At 57.2% G+C, this 19,457-nt stretch overlaps 1 protein-coding gene across 4 annotated transcripts in view; it reads right to left on the bottom strand.

Annotated features, from left to right (window-relative positions):
• Window positions 1-19,457, bottom strand: part of PDE9A (phosphodiesterase 9A) — an 89,016-nt gene that overhangs the window by 2,063 nt on the left and 67,496 nt on the right. For all 4 annotated transcript variants that reach the window (XM_079766659.1, XM_079766661.1, XM_079766662.1 and 1 more), the window contains 10 exons: window positions 18,535-18,616; window positions 16,956-17,030; window positions 13,590-13,676; window positions 11,171-11,275; window positions 10,785-10,867; window positions 9,547-9,703; window positions 5,642-5,755; window positions 3,088-3,192; window positions 2,294-2,422; window positions 869-964 (listed from right to left, as the gene is read on the bottom strand). In XM_079766659.1, the coding sequence (XP_079622785.1) occupies window positions 869-964; window positions 2,294-2,422; window positions 3,088-3,192; window positions 5,642-5,755; window positions 9,547-9,703; window positions 10,785-10,867; window positions 11,171-11,275; window positions 13,590-13,676; window positions 16,956-17,030; window positions 18,535-18,616 (1,033 nt within the window). The remainder of the gene's footprint in view (window positions 1-868; window positions 965-2,293; window positions 2,423-3,087; window positions 3,193-5,641; window positions 5,756-9,546; window positions 9,704-10,784; window positions 10,868-11,170; window positions 11,276-13,589; window positions 13,677-16,955; window positions 17,031-18,534; window positions 18,617-19,457) is intronic.

Here is a 19,457-nt window from a genome sequence, read left to right as displayed (position 1 = left end):
GCGTCCAGCATTGCACCAAGGAGGTGGAGAGAGACAAGAGCAACGCAGGACGAGCCTCAGCAGGGCGTGGCGGGAGTTCCCGGTGGCAGAGGCAGGTGGAGGCACCGTGATGGGGGAGGCCCTGGCTGAAGTGAGCAGTGAAGAAGGCATGGTACAGAGCCAGGCTGGGGGCACTGCCAGGCTGGGGTGGGGTGAGCTCAGCCACAGCCACAGCCACAGCCACATGGGGCCAAAGTTGGAAGCGGCAGGGAGACTGCTCCAGCTGCTTTGGGGCCCCGGAGGGAGGGGAGGCCACACCTTGGGTGGCTGGAGGTCGGGTGAGAAGGTCATTGGGTGGTCCCGACAGGCAGGGGGCCCTGACGCAGAGATTCGCACACCCCGGGGTCCTGACGTGGCCAGACTAACCTGGGGGCTTTGGAGAAAACCTCGACCCCAGTTCTGAGCCTGTGAACTAGACCTCCCCTGAAAACCCCCAAAGCGCCCTGAAGCCAGGCCCAGTCTCTCTTCCTGACCCCTGGGAGGGGCCGAGCTGCCCCGTGGGAGAGTCTGTGGCCTGGAGCCCGGACGTGGTGGCTGGCGGCTTTTCCCAGGCGAGGGGGAGCCTCTCTCAGCGAACAAGGTCAGCGCAGGGGCGGGAGGAGAGGGAGGACGTGGGCGGGCGCTGCTCGGGGGAGGGAGATGCCGTGGACGCTGACCCTCGTCACCTCACAGCGGGCAGCACTCTCATGTGACGTCCAACCACGTTAGATGCCCTGATGTGGTCGGCCTGACTCTCCTTTGGGTGGGAACGAGCGCCCGTCCAGAGGCGCTGCCTCGTGGTGCCAGCATGCGGATGGGGCCCGCGTCCCGCTGCCCCACGGAGGCCTACCTCCGTCACGGCGTCGTCCATCTGCTTCAGCTCCTCGTAGCGGTCTCTGGACTCCCACAGGGGCTGCAGCATGCTTTCCTCAATCGCAGGGAAGAGCTGGGGGGAGACAGACTCAGTCACCCGGCCGCCACCAAGGCGACGGAAAGCGTTTGGGAAAACAAGGCAGGTCCTGTGTCTCAGCGGATCGCACGGGGAACCTGCATCCGTCCACGGGGCGCTGTCGGAGCCCCCGGGGTGCGGCCTGCTACGGCGTCCACGGTGTCCACGGTGACCGAGGCTCTGACACTGTTCGGTCCATGGTTCCTGGAGCCCCTCACGCCTGCCACCTGCGCACCCAGTTCCACGGTCCCCGCTGCCTCCTGCTTTCCACAGGGACCTGGTAGAAGCCACTCCCTTCCCCCGCCCCCCATGTCTCCCACCCCGCCCCCCCAACCGTCCACGCTGCACTTTCTCATCTTCCAAAGCCAACTTCAGCCACTAGGCCCCCGACAGCCCCAGAGCCTGGAGGGACTCCGCTCGCGCCTGCCCCCAGCCTGAGCGGCTCTGTCCTCCAGTCTGTCCACCTGTCGGACATTGGCTGAGACTCAGCACAGGGTGCCCCTCCCCCGGAGCCCTGTGCACACAGCTCTCCTCTGGGAAGGCCACACCCCGCCCCACTGCCACCTGGGACCCGCTCTGCTCGCCCGCCGGGAGGGCACAGTGTGTGGAGAGGGCGCTGCGTGCAAGAAGGCAGCTCCCAGAGAAGCGACAGTGCCCGGGGCTAAGGAAGGACGCGGGGAGCTGGTTCTGGAAGCCCGAGGGAGCAGCATGTGAGGCTGGGAGCCCAGGGGCAGGAGGATGCACTTGGAGGTAAAGGTTGGAGGCAAGGCCAGGACCAGGAGCTGCGGGCCATCCTGCCAGACAGAGGTCCTACGGAGGATGGGGGACCATGGCCCTGGTGGGGGCAGTGGGGAGCCACGGAAGGTTCAGGAGAGAGGGAGACAGTCTCCTTCCTGGAGGTTAACCTGGTGACAGCCGTGTGCTGGGTGGAGTGGGTGAGATGGAGATGGGGACCCCTGAGGAGGTTCTTCCGAGGGTGAAGGTGAGGGGAGCGGATACAGGCTGCTCTCTGGAGCCCGGGAGCGGAGGGCCGCTCAGAGGAGGTCTCCATGGGGACGAGGTTCTGGGGGTGTGCTGCAGGAGGAGCAGGAGGCGGGAGGGCCGGCGGGGTGGTGGGAGGAGAGTTCGGGGCGGGTTGGTGTTAAGGTGGAGGGGGCCTTCAGGTGGGGTGTCCGGCAGGCAGCTACAGTTCACATGCACGCGTGTGTGAGCGTGTGGACGAGTGTGTGAGTGTGTGTGCAGTGTGTGCATGTGTGTGCACGGCTGTGCGCTCCCGTGTTTCTCACTGTCTGTCGTGTCGCCCAGGGCGTGGCGATGGTCACTCACCTTGGTCACTGTTTCAAACATGGGGATCAGGACAAACTTGATGAACCCGATTTGGGCCGTGGCTTTGGTCACTTTGTCCCGGTCCATGAAAGGGGCCACGGGAAGGCCTTCCGACTTCTCGCGGTCGCTCTGGGGAGGGCAGCAGACGCAACATTAAAGAAACGCGCAGAGAACTTGGGGGGCTCTGGGGATCACTGTTCCTCGAGGAAGAGAAATATGAGCTAATATGCCACAGCCAACCCAACCACGGTGCGTTATGTAAATCAGTAACAACAATTACTAGTTATTGGAAAAGACGATGCTATTGTGAGCGCTACATAGGGCGTGCAGGGCCGTGCCGTGAGGACTGAGGGGCGGGGACAGGCAGAGGCTAATGAAGTGGGTCATGAGAATGCTCAGCGGTAGAAGTAGCTTGCAGACACCCCTCTGGGTTCATCCGCGCTTCCCCGGCCGCCCCCCGGGGACCCCTCCTGTCTCTGCGGTTCTTGACCTCCAGGCTGAGGTCTGACATGCCTGCCCCTCGCAGCGGCTCGCTTAGCGGTGACAGGGGGCAGCTTCATAGCATTAGCTTTTCCAGGCTGCCCCCGTCTCTCGTGTCTGAAACGACAACCTCGCTCATGTGTGCTGTGCGCCCGTGGTGCGGGCTTTCTGGGGGCAGGAGGAGCTTCTGCCGCCCCGTCTGTGCCCACCGTGACCCATCTGCCACCGTTCAAACGGGGCCCCGCGTCAGGGGCCAAGCAGAGCGACAGGAGGCTGACTGCTGTGCATGAACTAGCCCCGTAACACACTCCCACCTGCATGAAGTATTCTTCCAATAAGCAGTCCACCCACGGCTCTGCGACTTCCATCGGACGCACCTCGTTGGAGATATCACAGCATTTGATCAAAATCATCTTCAGCTGCAAGGAGAGGCGTGGGGTCAGGCAGGGGCGTGCAGACCGGAACCCACGCTGTTTGGGCTGGACTTGCCGCCCAGGCGCGGGCAGTGCTGCGGGCGGGGCTGAGCGTGGCTGCCCCTCCACGGCTCGGCCGGGGCACCTGCGGTGGGGGCCCTGGCGGTCCGCATCCAGACCCTCAGCCTCAACTGGGGAGAATAGGGATGTCACTGCACTCCCATAGGATCAGAATGTTTTTCTTCTTTTTTTTTTTTAATCCTCACCCGAGGATATTTTTCCATTGATTTTTACAGAAAGTGGGAGAGAGAGGGAAAGACAGAGAGAAATGTCAAGGTGAGAGAAACACATCGATTGGTTGCCTCCTGCATGTGCCCTGACCAGGGAGTAGCCTGCAACTGAGGTACGTGCCCTTGACCGGAATCGAACCCAGGACTCTTCGTCCGCAAGTTGATGCTCTATCCACTGAGCCAAACCGGCTAGGGCTCAGAATGTTTTCTTGGCGGGACCTTGAGTGGTAGAACAGCCCATTTAACACGAGGACCTTCTGTCATATGAATATACATGGAAAAGTTCTTGATTATTGAAGATACAGAAAAAAGCGCAGAGAGGCATCGTTAGTGATGAATAATGGAGCCACTTCAGTCAAGCTGCTCAATTATTAAAATCACGTTGCCTAAGGCCGGAGGAGACAATTCTAGCCTTGTTCTAAGCAGCTGGGAACTTGCATTTGAACCCTCCAGTCCCGTGTCAATGCCTGGACATACAGCAGACCTCCAGGTAATCCTCTGATTGATTACCTCAGGAGGACTAAGAAAAGAATGTTCTCGTAACCAGACCGCTGAACGTGACCAGACCTCCTGGCGTCCATCCTCCAGACCATCCTGGACCAATCCGGGGGCCAAAAATGCAGACCGGTCCTTCTCCAGGATGTACATTTTGCTGTAACTACTCTTAGCTTTTCTTTCTTCTCCGGGACATTTCTGTGTTTTGGCCTAGCTGTGTTTCTGGTTGGCAAATCCGAAGATCCTCGAATAAATCTTGATCATTTATTTCTGGCCAAAGCTTCCAGACTCTTACTCATGTGACATGAGGAACCAGAAGTTAAAAGGGAAATAGGAAATAGGAGTGGATGGTGCTGGGACCCCCAGTGACAAAGGGGCACATTAGAAATACAGGGTGAAGGGAACCCTCAACGTAAAAGCAGCAAGGGCATAGCCTTGGCGCCCCAACCCCTGAATAGGACGGGCAACCACAGATCCCTCCTGTCCCCCGCAACCCAGGGTTAGCAAAACGGCGCGAATGTCAGAGGCGTCATTAGCTTGTGCCCTCTGCTCCCAGGCCCGGCGTCTCCCTGTGCTAGCCGGGCTCTCTGCCTCTGAACCCCGGCCAAAGCCGCCACCTGCCGAAGCCTCCTCTCCCCCTGCGTCCTCCCAGGTCCTGCTCTGGCCCCTCTCTCCAGCCTTCCCGGCCACCCAGCCCCCGATTTCAGCCCCCCCAGCACAGCCCTGTGCCCCGCCACATCTTGTTTGTGCTGTTCCCGAGTTGGGTGCCTTTCTGGTCCTCCCAGGAGACCAACTCCCTCCGGCCTGGCGAGATCTGGGCATGCATTTGGTCCCTCGGATGGAGACACGCCAGGCCACAGGATCCGGCCAGAGCGCTTCCACCTGAACCATGTGAGTGCCGCTGGGACCGGCTGCAGCACAAATGGCTTGCTCCAGGCCCAGGGACAGTCACCTGGAATGGCCAGGGTTTGAGGTCAGTGTTGGCTGCCGCGCAGAGTCTGATGCAGGTCGGCCCGGGCTGTGGGCCCCGGATCTGCCTGGGCTGCTCTCCCAGGAGGGGGGCCTGGGGGAACCTGACTTGGCACAGCTTCAGCTGAACCTCGAGGTGAGCGCTGCCCTTCAGTCCTTCCCTCGTCGCCCTGCCCCATGGCTTCCTGGGAACCGATCCAGGCCTTGCTCGTCTCCTGTGTGAGGAGTCGGGCTGCAGGCCACAGGCAATAGGGCTCTGCCTGGCAGGCCTCGGGGGGGACGCTGCCCCTGACACCAGGCTGGGGGAGCTGATTCAAGGCCTCAGGCCTGGGCCACCGGGTCCCCAAGTGGCCCTCCGAAAGGCTGGGTTCAGCATGTTTTCCGGGGCTGTCCTTTGTGGGAGAGCCAACTTTATTCTCAGGAAACCAGGGCAAGATGAATCGCCTTCACCCACTTACTATCTTCACACCAGAATGAGAGGGAGCGTGGAAAAACGCCGCCCGTAGCCACGACGGAGCTTTCCCGGGGAGGTTCCCACCAGGCGGCCTTCCTGGTGAGACGGGGAACTTTGAAAACCAGCTTTGTCGCCACCTCCCTCCAAGGCAAGTAGCAGCTGTGGTTTCTCGGTGTCCAGTCTGAGCTGTTGGAAGGACTCCCTCGCCAGCTCCCCGACCCCCAAGAGGCGGAACGAGCCTACTCACCAGGGTCATGTGCTCCTCGTTGCTGTAGTCGAAGTTCTCCATCTTCTCTTTGAAGGAATCCATGATCTCTGCGTGCCTGGCCATGTCAGTGGCCAAGATTAACGTGATCATGCCCTGAAGAGCGAAAGAGCAAAGCATGAACACCGGGCAAATCCCAAGGATTCCTCAGTGAGCGCCGACTGTGTGCTGAGCCCTCTGCACACGCCATGCCATGCAGTCCGCATGCCAGCCCCGCGTGTGTCCCGGAATCACTGCCCTCATTTCTATTTTATTTATTATTATTATTTTTGTTAATCCTCACCCGAGGATATTTTCCCATTGGTTTTTAGAGAGAGTGGAAGAGAGAGGGAAAGGCAGAGAGGAACAACGATGTGAGAGAAACACATTGATTGGTTGCCTCCTGCATGAGCCCCGCCAGGGCCCAGGAACCTGCAACCGTGGTACCGGCCCTTGACCTGAGTCGAACCCCGGACCCTTTGGTCCACAGGCCTATGCTCTATCCACTGAGCCAAACCGGCGAGGGCGCTGTCCTCATTTTTAGATACAGAAGCTGACACTTGACGAGGCCGAGGGCCCTGCCCAGGCTGCAGGGGGAGGGTGGGAGCCTGGGGTTCAGGCCCAGGTGGAGCCTGACCCCTCCTCCCGCGCTGTGCCTGTGAAGCAGCAGCAGCCACACCGGGTCTCCCAGGACGATGCCCTCGTGGACGGCGGCTTAGCCACGGACAAAGGCTTCCCCGTGGTTTAGCAATCTAGACCCATGGTGTGTGCCTTCCAGATCTTGTTGGAGGTCAATGACCGATTTTCCTAGGGCATTTCCCCCCGTTATCTAATCTGTATGGGATGACATGTGTACCTATTGCTTGGGAATGATCAAAGTCTGATTATGTACAATGGCATTCTTCCATGAACAAATTTGTAAATGAGGATGCAATGAGTTTTTAATATAAATATTCCATTACCTTGTTAATCAGATATTGGCTTAAAAGTAACGTAATTCAAAACCATGACCATCTGACCATCCATCTATCCATCCATCCATCCATCCACCCATCCATCCATGCAATCCACTCACTCACCCATCAATTTATCCATCTAACTTGTCCATCTGTCTGTCCGTTGGTCTTTATATCCATCCACCGACCCACAAGCATTTACAAACACACCGCTGTGCCAAGTATGGTGTTCTACTTTTTCAAAAAAAAAAATAAAACCACAATCATCAACTGCAGAGCTCAAGTCATCCAACAGAGATCATCCCAGATGTGTTTTGGAGGAGGAGGAGGGGGGCACGACTGACTTTCTGAATGGTGCCATTTCCCTGGGAAGATTTAACCCTTTGCACTCGCTTGCTTTTTTCTCGATTCCTTTATTCTACTCGGGATTTAATTTTTTAAATACCCCAGATTTTACAAAGCGCGGCAGTAGAATAAAAAACTGGAGTTTCTTTTCATGCAAACTTATTTATTTGGATTTTTTTATATTTCAAATTATTGATACATTCAAAGAGTAATTTTAATCTCGACATCCGAGTGCAAAAGGTTAATTGTGTAGTAGGGAAGGACCTATGCCCGCGAGGAGTTAGCCCTCAAAATATTCAATGACAAAATGTTATTAAAAATTGGGACAACTGCCTGGCTGGCGTGGCTCAGCAGTTGAGTGTCCACCTAAGAATCAGGTCACCGTTTGATTCTCGGTCAGGACACATGCCCGGGTTTTGGGCTTGATCTGCAGTAGGGGGCGTGCAGGAGGCAGCTGATCAATGATTCTCTCTCATCATTGATTTTTCTATCATTCTTTCCAATTCCCTTCCTCTCTGAAATCAATAAAAATATTAAAAAAAAATTGGGACAGCTGATTTTATTCTCAGAAAAATTCTCGTTTGAACATGAAGTGTTTGAGGCAAGACAACCCTGTGTGACCCCATGGCGGACATGAGGAAGATCTGGGCTGTGGGGTTGGCCGCTCCTCCAGCTAGGCACTTCCTTCCCAGGGGTTGCCGAGTCTCCCACAAAGGGTGTTCAGGAGCTCGGATTCTCCAGGTCGTATGGATTCCAGGTCGCTGGGCAGCCGTCAGGGCAGCAGCCAGTGCAGTGCTGTCTCCAGGATTTGCCCTTTACCTGCTTCGGAGAAAGGTTCCCTAGGGCTTTCAGAACAACAGGTGGCACCTGCTTGCCCGGTGGTTCCATAAACATGGGGGAGAGGCCAGAAGCCTGGGCTTGAGGAGGGAATGCGCCGGGAACGGTGATTCAGCGACGACAGTGATTAAGCACTGCATTTAGCTCTGAACTTCCTGGAAGCGGGGCCAGTGGGGAAACAGCGGTTTATGAAAGCTGTTTTCCAACAGAGTGAGCTTATCAGCCTCCGGAGGGAGGGTTTCCACCTCTGGATTCTAGACCCTTTATCAGGAGCAGCTACAGGGAAGGCCAGGAAGACATCAAATGGGTGCGGTTTCATCCATGGACTGTCAGGGCGTGGCTCCTCCAGACACGGACCTTGGCTCCTGTGCAGTGTCCCGGGCTGCCATCCACATAGACCAGGGGACAGAGAGGACCACACAGATGTTCTCTCAGGGTTCTGGAGGCTAGAAGTCTGAATCCAAGGTGTCAGAGGGCCCTCCTCCTTCCCGGGGCTCCAAGGGAGGTCCCTCCTGCTTCTTCCAGCTGCTGGTGGCCCAGCATTCCTTGGCTTGTGTGCACATCACTCCAGTCTCTGCCTCTGTCATCTCATGGCCTTGTCGTCTGTGTATCTATGTCTTCTCCTCTTCGGTCTCTTGTAGAGACACTTGTCATTGGATTTAGGGCCCACCTGGATAGCCCAAGCTCATCTTATCTAGCGATCCTAACAATACAGCTGTGAAGACCCTTTTCCAAAGAAGGGTACCTTCACGAGGTCCGAGGGTCAGGAGGTAGACAGACATTTTGTTTTTTTTTTGTTTTTTTTTTGGCAGGGGTGCGGCTACCATTCAACCTACTACATTCCTCCAAAAGATCACCCTGAGATCCTCCCTCCCCTGCAAATGTCAGAGGGTGGGGCACAGAGTCGTGCTGGGTGGGACCTCTTGGGCGAGGGCTGTCATTTGTGGTGAGTGGAAGTGTCTGCCTCAGGACAGGGGGCGCTCTCAGCCTCCTCCCAAAGCGCCCCGAGAAGTGGTAAAGTCTCTTAGCTGAAGTGGGCAGTGGGCAGACTGGGTCATGGGGTGCAGGGGACAGCAGCTGGGGGCTGGGGTACAGTGGTCAGGGCCCTACTAGGTTGGAGGGAGCTGGTATGTCTGTCCATGGTCTGCAGTGTACTCCCTGGGCAAGTTACCCAACGTCTGTGGGCCTCACACCCCAGGTGGCAATGGAGAAAGGGCGGCTCTCCAAGGATAAGTTCAACCGTGGGTGTGAACTGCCGTCAGTGGAATCCCAGGTACTCATGCCAGGGCCGTGCACCTCTTCCTGGGGCACTACACTGAGTGGCCAGATTATTGTGATCTCTGAACGCATAATAATCTGGCCACTCAGTATATATATATATATTAGAGGCCCGGTGCAAGAATTCGTACATGGGTGGGGTCCGGCCAGCCTGGCCAGGGGGCAGGGACATGGGCGGTTGGCCGGCCTGCCTGCTGGTTGAACTCCTGGTCGAGGGGACAATTTGCATATTAGCCTTTTATTATATAGGATATACACTGAGTGGCCAGATTATTATGCGTTCAGAGATCATCACAATCTGGCCACTCGGTGTATGTGGCCTTGGAGGCGGTGGGAAGGGGGCCCGCTCCCCAGGATCCCTGTGGGCGCTGCTGTGACCGGGAGCTTCCGGGAGCCTCAGCCCAGAGAAGGGGTTCTCTTGTGGTCGTGCTCACTGTCTCCCCCCAAAGCCCCCCTCACTCTGCAGTCAGAGTGCCCCCCAGCCCCGCACACCTGTCTGATCTGCTTGAACCCGTCGGGCTGCACGTTGGAGAAGATGTTGCACTCGGGCTGGGCGAGGATCTGGAAGGCCACGGCGCAGTGGTGGTTCTCCAGCGGCGAGATGTCGTTGTAGCGCACGGCCAGCTCGGTGCGGGCGTTGATCTGGTACCTGGAACAGGGGGCGCGGGGACAGGAGCCTCAGGAGCCCGCACTTGGAGGCGCCTGTTCGTCAGGGCAACACGCTGCGGTGTACAGTGGTGCCCGTAGGGGCTGGGAGACAGCTGTTAAGGGGCTGGTGAAGGCGGCTGCCCTCGGCCCGTGCCAGGAACTCACTTCTCCCGGCTCCCTGACTCTCTGCTGCCCCTTGAATGAGATGATCCCAAGTTTTTATAGTCCTACCAGGTGGACAGCACCCAGAAGTCTCCATTTCTCTGTTACGGGGCCCTCAAGGCGACCGGGCCTTTCGGTATGGCACCTTGCAAACCATTTCAATACGTGCAAAAGGCAGGCATTTGGGAGAAGATTCGGATGCTGTGGTCCAGGCCCCGTGCTGGCCCGTCACTGAGAGTGGGCACCGAGGGAGTGGGTGCCCACGGGCTCCCACACCTTAGAATCCACGGTCCTGCACATGGCAGCAAGGTTCTCGGGCACATGTGAGCTCATTGTGTGTACAATAAAACTCGATACACAGATACACACGTTTGATAGAAAGAAGCCACGCGTCACCATAACCGCAAACCGATGCCACGCGGTCGGGACTGCGGCGTCAGGTGGGTGGGACTCTGTGCCTTCGCCTCCAAGAGGCGGGAACGGACCAATGTTCCAGCAAAGGCCCCACGGCCCACCGTGGACCCCTCCCAGTCCCCGCTCATCCTCCCTCCTCTCACTCAGTCCTAGCCCTGGCCTGGTCCCTGCTGGGAACAGGGTGGGGAGGCTGCCGTGGGGGGAGTGAGATCCCTGTCCGTGTGCGGGCATCAGGCCTGCTTCAGGCACCGCCAGGGCTCCGGGCCGGGGCAGAGGCACCGCCTGCAGCCAGGACCCCTAGAGGGTGGGGCAGCCTCCTCGGGTTCGGTAACCTTGCAGGGTCTGCCCCAGGGAGGCCCAAGGCCTTGGACAAAGTTCCAAAGTGGGGAGCTGTGTCCCCTGGAGGTGGCGCTGGGGGGGCGGAGGCCTCCGCGGACAGCTCCGATGTGGGACTGGTCTGAGTATTGAGCTGAACCGAGTGCCCTTTAAAACGAAAAGTCACGCACGTGTTGTTGTATCCCGGATGGTCCAAATCGTGGCAGATGGCTGCGGTCATTAGGATCAAGATATCCATTTGGGAAAACTTCTCCTGGATTAGAGAGGGGGGATGGGTGAGGAGCGGGTGGAGTGGGGTGGGAAACTAGAGACAAGGGCGGGATGAAGCCCCCTCCAGCCGCTGGCCCGGTGGGAGAGGACCCGCACTCTCTGGGGTGGGGTGAGGAGGGCCCACCTGCTCAGTGAGTCAGAAGCGCCTCGCCCAGGAGGGCGATGACAATGATGGGCTGGGTGGGTTCCCTGGGGGGCGGAGGAGCTGCTGCCGAGCCCCGAGGCTGTCTGCCCCTCGGGGTGGGGGTGTGTCCCTGCCATCCCCCGGAGGGCTCCCCAGACCCACCTGGAGCCCGCAGAGCCAGATCATGCTGTACATCATCTGGGCCACGCAGAAGCAGTGCCGGAAGTTGTGGAAAGGGTTGTTCCTGTAGTTGTCGTGCACGCAGAGCTGCGGGAGACGAGGGTCTGAGCGCCCGCGCCTGTGCCCACTGCCCTCTCCGCTCCCTCGCTAGCTGTCCCAGATGCTCCCTGCCCAGCCCTCGTCTGACCCCGAGGCCAACAGTGTTCCTGTGAGTACAGGTAAGGACGGGTGTTCCTGTGAGTGCAGGTAAGGACGAGTGTTCCTGTGAGTACAGGTAAGGATAGGTGTTTCTATGAGTGCAGGTAAGGACGGGTGTTCCTGTGAATGAGTACAGGTAAGGACGGGTGTTCCTGTGAGTGCAGGTAAGGACGGGTGTTCCTGTGAGTACAGGTAAGGATAGGTGTTTCTATGAGTGCAGGTAAGGACGGGTGTTCCTGTGAATGAGTACAGGTAAGGACGGGTGTTCCTGTGAGTGCAGGTAAGGACGGGTGTTCCTGTGAGTGCAGGTAAGGACGAGTGTTCCTGTGAGTACAGGTAAGGATAGGTGTTTCTATGAGTGCAGGTAAGGACGGGTGTTCCTGTGAATGAGTACAGGTAAGGACGGGTGTTCCTGTGAGTGCAGGTAAGGACGGGTGTTCCTGTGAGTGCAGGTAAGGACGGGTGTTCCTGTGAGTACAGGTAAGGCCGGGTGTTCCTGTGAGTGAGTACAGGTAAGGACGGGTGTTCCTGTGAGTACAGGTAAGGACGGGTGTTCCTATGAGTGCAGGTAAGGACGGGTGTTCCTGTGAGTACAGGTAAGGACGGGTGTTCCTGTGAGTGCAGGTAAGGACGGGTGTTCCTGTGAGTGCAGGTAAGGACGGGTGTTCCTGTGAGTGAGTACAGGTAAGGACGGGTGTTCCTGTGAATACAGGTAAGGACGGGTGTTCCTATGAGTGCAGGTAAGGACGGGTGTTCCTGTGAGTACGGGTAAGGACGGGTGTTCCTGTGAGTGAGTACAGGTAAGGACGGGTGTTCCTGTGAGTGCAGGTAAGGACGGGTGTTCCTGTGAGTACGGGTAAGGACGGGTGTTCCTGTGAATACAGGTAAGGACGGGTGTTCCTGTGAGTACAGGTAAGGACGGGTGTTCCTGTGAGTGCAGGTAAGGACGGGTGTTCCTGTGAGTACGGGTAAGGACGGGTGTTCCTGTGAGTACAGGTAAGGACGGGTGTTCCTGTGAGTGCAGGTAAGGACGGGTGTTCCTGTGAATATAGGTAAAGACGGGTGTTCCTGTGAGTGCAGGTAAGGACGGGTGTTCCTGTGAGTGAGTACAGGTAAGGACGGGTGTTCCTGTGAGTGAATACAGGTAAGGACGGGTGTTCCTGTGAGTACAGGTAAGGACGGGTGTTTCTGTGAGTGAGTGCAGGTAAGGACGGGTGTTCCTGTGAATATAGGTAAGAACGGGTGTTCCTGTGAGTACAGGTAAGGACGGGTGTTCCTGTGAGTGAGTACAGGTAAGGACGGGTGTTCCTGTGAGTACAGGTAAGGACAGGTGGCCCGAGGGCAGGTGTGGGGACAGACCTCCAGGCTTCCCCTGTGGGCTCCTAGACTCAGAGTGTGTCTGAGCAGCCACACTGGACATGGAGCTAAGGGGCGAGCCAGGGGGACTACCTGGGTCCCAGTGACTGTCTGACCTTTGAAGGCCTTTAGTATTTGGTTCTGAGCAGTATTTTATTTTTAAAAAGGCCTGCTATTAAACACACATTCATACATGCACTTTCACACATACACACATTCACACACATACTACTCACACCCATACCCACACATGTACAAATGCACACACACGCACATTTACACAGGCACACCCTCACAGACATACTCACATACACATACACCTACATACACACACTGACACATGTACACTCACACAAACACACACATACACATGCACACACACAATACTTACACAAGCACATTCACACACACATACACACACTGACACATATTCACGCATGAACACACTCATGCTCACTCACATGGTCCCTCCCATAGACACTCATAACATGCTCACACACTCATGCACACACTTACACATGTACATTCTCATGTGCACTTTCCCCACAAACATGCATACACTCAGACACTTTCACACACTCGTACATACTTGCACACACACACACACACACACACACACACATGCCCCTGCTTTAGAACACGCGGCTGCACTTGTCTGCCCTGTCCTCACCATTTTCTCACTTCCTGGAGCAGGAGTGCGGGGTGGAGTGTGTGGTGGGCACACAGACCGGCTGAATGTCCTGGCAGAACTCTCATGAACGCCCGGGGCCATCAGGAGGGAGCCCAGATGGTCACGCCCATGTACCCGGATGAAACTGTTCAAGAGGGACCGGAGGGCCACACTTACCAGCCACCTCTTGAGCGTGATGGGGTTGATGCTGAAGTCTCTGACCAGGCAGAGGTCATGGTACATGTGCTCCAAGCAGCTCAGCATCTGCGGGCACAGGAAGAGCAAAGGCTGGTCAGCAGCACGCGGGCCCTGCCGCCCCAGGAGAGTCCGCAGGGCAAGCCGGGCAGCTTCTCCAGGCCCGTCCCCAGGGGGAGCCCTCCCTGGCCCGGGTCCCCCGAGAGTGAAGCCTGTTGACTGGGGTTCAGGATCCCGCAGAAGGGATGTGGGGTTTGAAAGAGAGCAGTCGGTGTTCAGAAGTCAATGGAATTCTAGAGGAGAAGGAATAGCAAGCGGCTGGGTGAGAGTGGGTGCTGCGCCCAGCGGACCACATCAGAAACGATCTCATTTATTCCCCCTCACAGACACCTCCGTGGGCCAACCTCGCGGTCTGATGCTCCGGGACTCGGCTCCATCTGACTCAGACCCGAGAGCCGTGCCCCACAGAGAAAGGCCCTGCACTCGCCTCAGGCCTGAGCCGGAGGGTAAAGGGGCCCAGCGCCTTCCACCCCCAACTCCCTCCTTGTGCCCCCTGGGGCCCTGCGGCCGCTTTTTAGTGTGTTAAATTTAGTCCAGAAGGTGAGTGCATTCTGGGTAAGCGCCCCCCTCCCCCAACCTTACTTCACTGACTGTCTTCTAAAAAAAAGAAAAAACTCCTGCTCACGTGGAAATAGATTTTGTTTTCAGTCCCAAAGAGGATTTACTGTCACTGTTATCATCTATTTAAGTATCGCTCAGAGCTCTGGAGCTAATTAAGCGAGGGAAGACAGATTAAATTATTTTTAATAAATGAGTGTTTGACAAAGTGGGCTTTGCCTTCTGGGGAAGCAGGTCTTGGATGGGACGCCCGGGGAGACAGATCTGCGAAGCAGGGACAATGAGGATGTCACCTGGGGTGCAGAGCTGACACCAACGAGCGCTCCTCTGCCCAGGGCCACACACCTGTGCCCTGCCTGTCACATCCCCCAGCTGCCCGGTGCTTTCACCGGCATGGCAGGCCCTCCGGACTGAGGGCTGCAGCCCAGACACCCCTTGCCCCACCCACCAGCCCATGCACCGCTCCAGGCACCCCCACGAGCGGAATGAAATGATCGGCAGACGAAACCATCTGGTGCCATGTCTGAGGCACGTGTGGTGTCCGGAGCAGGAGTAATGTGGCCAATGCATCTGTCCCCAAGCTGGCGGCAGGGACGCGGCGGCAGGTCCTGGTCGGACAGCTGGACGACGAGGAGTGTGGAGGACTCAGGAGGCGACCAGGAGGCCCAGCCGGTAAGCCCAGGGCTCAGTAGAGGCGGCCACACTGCGCTCCCGGCCCCGGGGGGCTCTGACAGCAGCTCGCCGGGGGCAGCAGCAGTGTGAGGTCATGGACGCCTGGTCTGTGATGGGGGAACGCTGGGCTGGCCCCGGGTGATGCTGGGCACAGCACCTCCTGCTCGAAGGGAGAGAGGTGACCCATCGCCACTGGGGGCGCTGACGTGCTCAGGGTGCGAGGTGCTTTGTGGGTGGCCAGGTGCAGTTTCTCGGGGGCCAGGTGGGATTCCAAAGTTTTCAGTTGTGACTCTTTAGTGGATCATCTTTGCCGCCCATGGTCCAAAACTCATTGCACCCCCAGATTTGCCAGAGGCCAGGGGTCCAGTCTTCGGGCATCTCTGGTTGTCACCGCAGGCAGCTGAAGAACCAGGCCCCTCACAAGTCTTTGAACCACTGAGGTGTGCTGGCAGGAGCCCCAGGCCGGCAGGTGGCCACACAGAGGCCGGGCCCACCCGCAGGGAGCTGTCTGGCTCCTCTCACGCTGGCCCTGGCGCTGCTATACGTACACCCCGCATGTACATGCTCCCCACATGTACATACACCCTGCGGGTACATACACCCCACATGTACATGCACCCCACATGTACATACACCCTGCGGGTACATACACCCCGCGTGTCGGAGGACAGGGAGGCGGCCTTGCCATCATGGATGCGTGAATCCTTCCACCTCTCAATGTGAGAGCGCGTCCTCTCTCTGGCCACACCACCCTTTGCTCAGAGGACACAGAAATGGCGGCGAGCGCCCACACAGGTGCTCTGCCATCAGGGCCAGGCTTCCCTCTGCTCCTCGGGGCTGAGGACAAATGACTCCTGGGACCGAGCTTTTTCTCGAGGTCTCAATAGTGCTGCTTGTCCACCTGCTGGAGGCAGGGACCTGCTCGTTCTGGGCCATCTGAACGCGTGGGAGCCACTGAGACCAGAGGTCACACCTCTCGTTTCTCCAGGCCACGGGGCCTCCCACTCCCGGTCCATTCCTCACGGTGCATCGATCTGGCAGGTGGAGGCCGCTCCCTTAACATGCCTCCCGCTCCTTCATATCCACGCTCCCGTCCCGCACGCGGCCTGGACGTTGTGGAGCACACGCGTCATCGGGTCCAGTGTTTGCGATGGGGCCGTCCCTTGCACACAGGCGCCCCCCCAGGATGGCTGCGGCGGGAGGAGGCGGCATCTCGGGTTTCTGGTCAGTGCTGCCGCGGCCTCCCCTTGGCTGGGGGAGCGGGAATGAAAGCACAGCAGGGTTCACTCGGTGACCCCAGCGCCCTGGGGCCGGGCCAGCGCTGGGGAACCTCCCTTCCTGCCATACATCGCAGGGACGTCGCCGCTGCCGCTCTCGGCCAGGCGGGCAGCTGCTGGCGGCAGCCTTTCTGCGTCTCTGCTCCTGCAAAGCTGGAAAGAGTCCGTAGATTCGGGGGCCTGATGTCTGCGATGAGGGGCTTTTTGTGTTCTTGAGGTTCAGAAAGAGAGGGGTAGGACTGATATGATTAGGTAACTAGACCAAACAAAGAAAACCTCCTTTTTTGTGTGTTTTCTCAGCAAAAGGGAAAATTAAAAAAAACAACCTTGCTAAGTGCCTCGCCTCCCAGATCCTGTCCGTGTGCCCGTCCGCGGCCACTGCTGCGCCTTTCCCCATAGGAGCTGCTCTTGGGGGGGGGGTGTCTCCACAGCGTGGGGGGTCTGTGGGCAGCAGCTGGCCAGCTGAGAGGGTGTTTGTGGGGTCAGCAGACGGCCCCTGGGGACGCTCGACGATGATGCGCCCTCGGGGTTAGCACCTGCAGTCAGCACCCCAGGGTTTGAGCCCCCACACTTGACCGCCTGCTCCTCTGTCTGACACCCCCTTCCTGAGTTCTGTCTCCAGGACCCCCCTGAGCCAACCAAGAGTCAGTTTAACTAAAACGTGGAAAAGCAAGTGCAAAAAGCAACATACAGAAGAGAGAGGAGAAAGGCAAGGGGGAGAGGGACGGGGATGCTTCCGTCCCGTCCCTGGGACGCTGGTGCCGGAGGCTCCCTCACTCACCTCGTTGGGCTCCCAGAGCCAGACGTCGAAGGTCGGCTTGCGCAGGCCCTCTATGGTCTCCGGGGAGAGCAGGTACTGGAAAGGACAGGAGGGGTTAGCCTCTGTGCTGAGCCAAGGCCGTCACCCCCGGGGGACGGGGTGTTTCCTCTGGCCCCTCAAGGACACCGTGTTCCGGCCTGGAAGCGGCAAACTCTAGGGACAGGAATCCCAGCCCGAGGCAGGGCCAGAGCGCCGGGCAGGACCACGTGGGCACAAGGGACATTCTGGGGTGACGGAGACGCCCCATCCCTGGACTGTAGTGGGTGTTCCATGACTACACGAGTTTGTCAAAATTCACCATACAATGCACCCACGGAGGATGACTCACTGCACCTAAGTAACATCTCAATCAACTTGAAAAAGTAAAGTGAAGTCAAGGGGAAAATTGCTTGGCGTAAGTCCAAATACTGGCTAAGAAGCGAGTTTGCGTTTCCTTTTTGGGGGAGCCCATCGGGTTTAGCTGTGGGCTGAGGGCCTATAGCCGTGGTTGGCAAACTCATTAGTCAACAGAGCCGCAGTTTGCCGACCACTGGCCTATAGGACACCAGAGTTAGAGTTAAACCGTCGCAGGAACTGTGATTTTAGACCTAAGCCAGTCATAGTGTTTTGGGATTAAATATTGTGTTCACCAAGGGTCATGGGGTTTCGGTTTATTTTTTTTAAGGAACCGCAGTGGAGCACTGAGACCCTTTACTTTGGACCTCGGCTGGGCCTCGTGACTCCCTGGGGCTGGAACATGAGAGATTGGGGTCACATTTTCCTATAGAAGAGACACTAGTTTCCATCTGAAAACCCTGGACAAGCCTGGTTGGTGTGGCTCGGTGGTTGAGCGCCGACCCAAGAACCAGGAGGTCACGGTTTGATTCCCCGTCAGGGCACATGCCTGGGTTCTGGGCTCCACCACCAGTAGGCAGCCGATCCATGATCCTTTCTCATCATTGGTGTTTCTATCTCTCTCTCCCTCTCCCTTCCTCTCTCTGAAATCAATCAAAACATATTAAAAGACAAAAACAAACAAACCACGGACATCAGCTCAAGAGGGTGCTGAAGGTCAGTTGGGCTGGGGGTTCGTTCACTCATCAGCTGAGGGCTCTGCTGAGGTGGGTGACCACCATCCTGAGACACCCCCCCCTCCCCAATTCCCAGGGCCCTGCTGCTTTCACAAGGGCCCGGGGTCTCTTGTAATTGAGAAATCTTTTGTGAACGAAAAGCAAAACTTCTCATAATACCAGCGTATTGTTCAGGGACAGAAGATCCAAGAAAGCAGATCTTAAAAAATTTACTTAAAAATGTAGCCCTTACCTCCTGCCACAGTAAGCTATGGTCTGGGACCACTTTTGCTAAACAAATGTCAAAGAGCAAACTATTCTGCTTAAGAATAACAGGCGCGTCCCGCAGCCCACGGCCGTGGCAGGAGCTGTTTCTGCAAATATGCAGACATTGGGCGGCCAGGAGGCCAGGGTGGCTGAGGGGGGCGGGGCCTGTGCCCTGGGTCTGTGGACACAGATGCTGTTTCTTCAGAGAAAGAATTTCATCTTACCTTGGGATAAGTGGGGACATCGCGTTGAGGTGTCAACTTCTTGTTGTTATCCAAAAAACTGTACTTACAGGGACAGCTGGTCCTAAGGGGGAAGCAAAGGTTAGTCTTGGTATCGTTGCTTCAGTCTGAGTGGTCACGTGGGTAGGGGACTATGGAGACATCCTCAGTGCAAAACAAACTCCAAACCCCATGCCAAGCCCAAAGCAAACCCCACAGACCCCTCTAGTCGTATCTGCTGTGGGAGAATAAGTCATAAAGCCAGAGACGTCTCATGACTAACCCCCAGGGGCCCTGCCGGACCTCCGCAGGTGACAGTGAGCTCTTAGAAAGAGCCTTCATTACAGAGACGCCCCTAAAACCTTTTTAAAATGATGAAAGCAAAGCACGTTCCTTCCAAAAAATTCAGCCAACACAGAAGTAAAGTAAAATAAAAAAATCGAAGTTCCTACTTCACCCCCGCCTTTCCTCTTAAATCGAACACCCTGGGAATCCCTCCTGCTGTGTGGGGTATTCTTCCAGAGCATCCTAGGCCTGGACACACATGGACAGCCCCGTGCTTTCAGACAAAGGTGGGATTGTACAAACTTACTCCTCGGCCGCTAGCTGTTTTCACCTAACGCACCACAAACCTGCTGGTGCTGCTTCACAGAGCCCAGCTTTGTTCAAAGCCAGCCCCGCTCCGGTGGCCGGGGGTGTGGCCGCACTGCACGCTATCAATCCAGCCCCCAAGACGGACTTCAGGAGGCCCCCAATTTCCCCATCACATACGTGCTGACAGATGAATCGGCCACCTGGCTCTGTTTTCGTCATTACTCAATGTCAAGGTAGCCCACATAAGAACAGAAGGAAAGGAGCCAGGTGTGTTCTGGATAGAAAGCCACCCTCCGATATCGGGGAGAGGGTGCTGGCGCGTGGGGTCGTAC

Source organism: Cnephaeus nilssonii (assembly GCF_951640355.1).
Source record: "Cnephaeus nilssonii genome assembly, chromosome: 3".
NCBI lineage: Eukaryota > Metazoa > Chordata > Mammalia > Chiroptera > Vespertilionidae > Cnephaeus > Cnephaeus nilssonii.
This window is presented reverse-complemented; position numbering and strand designations above follow the sequence as displayed.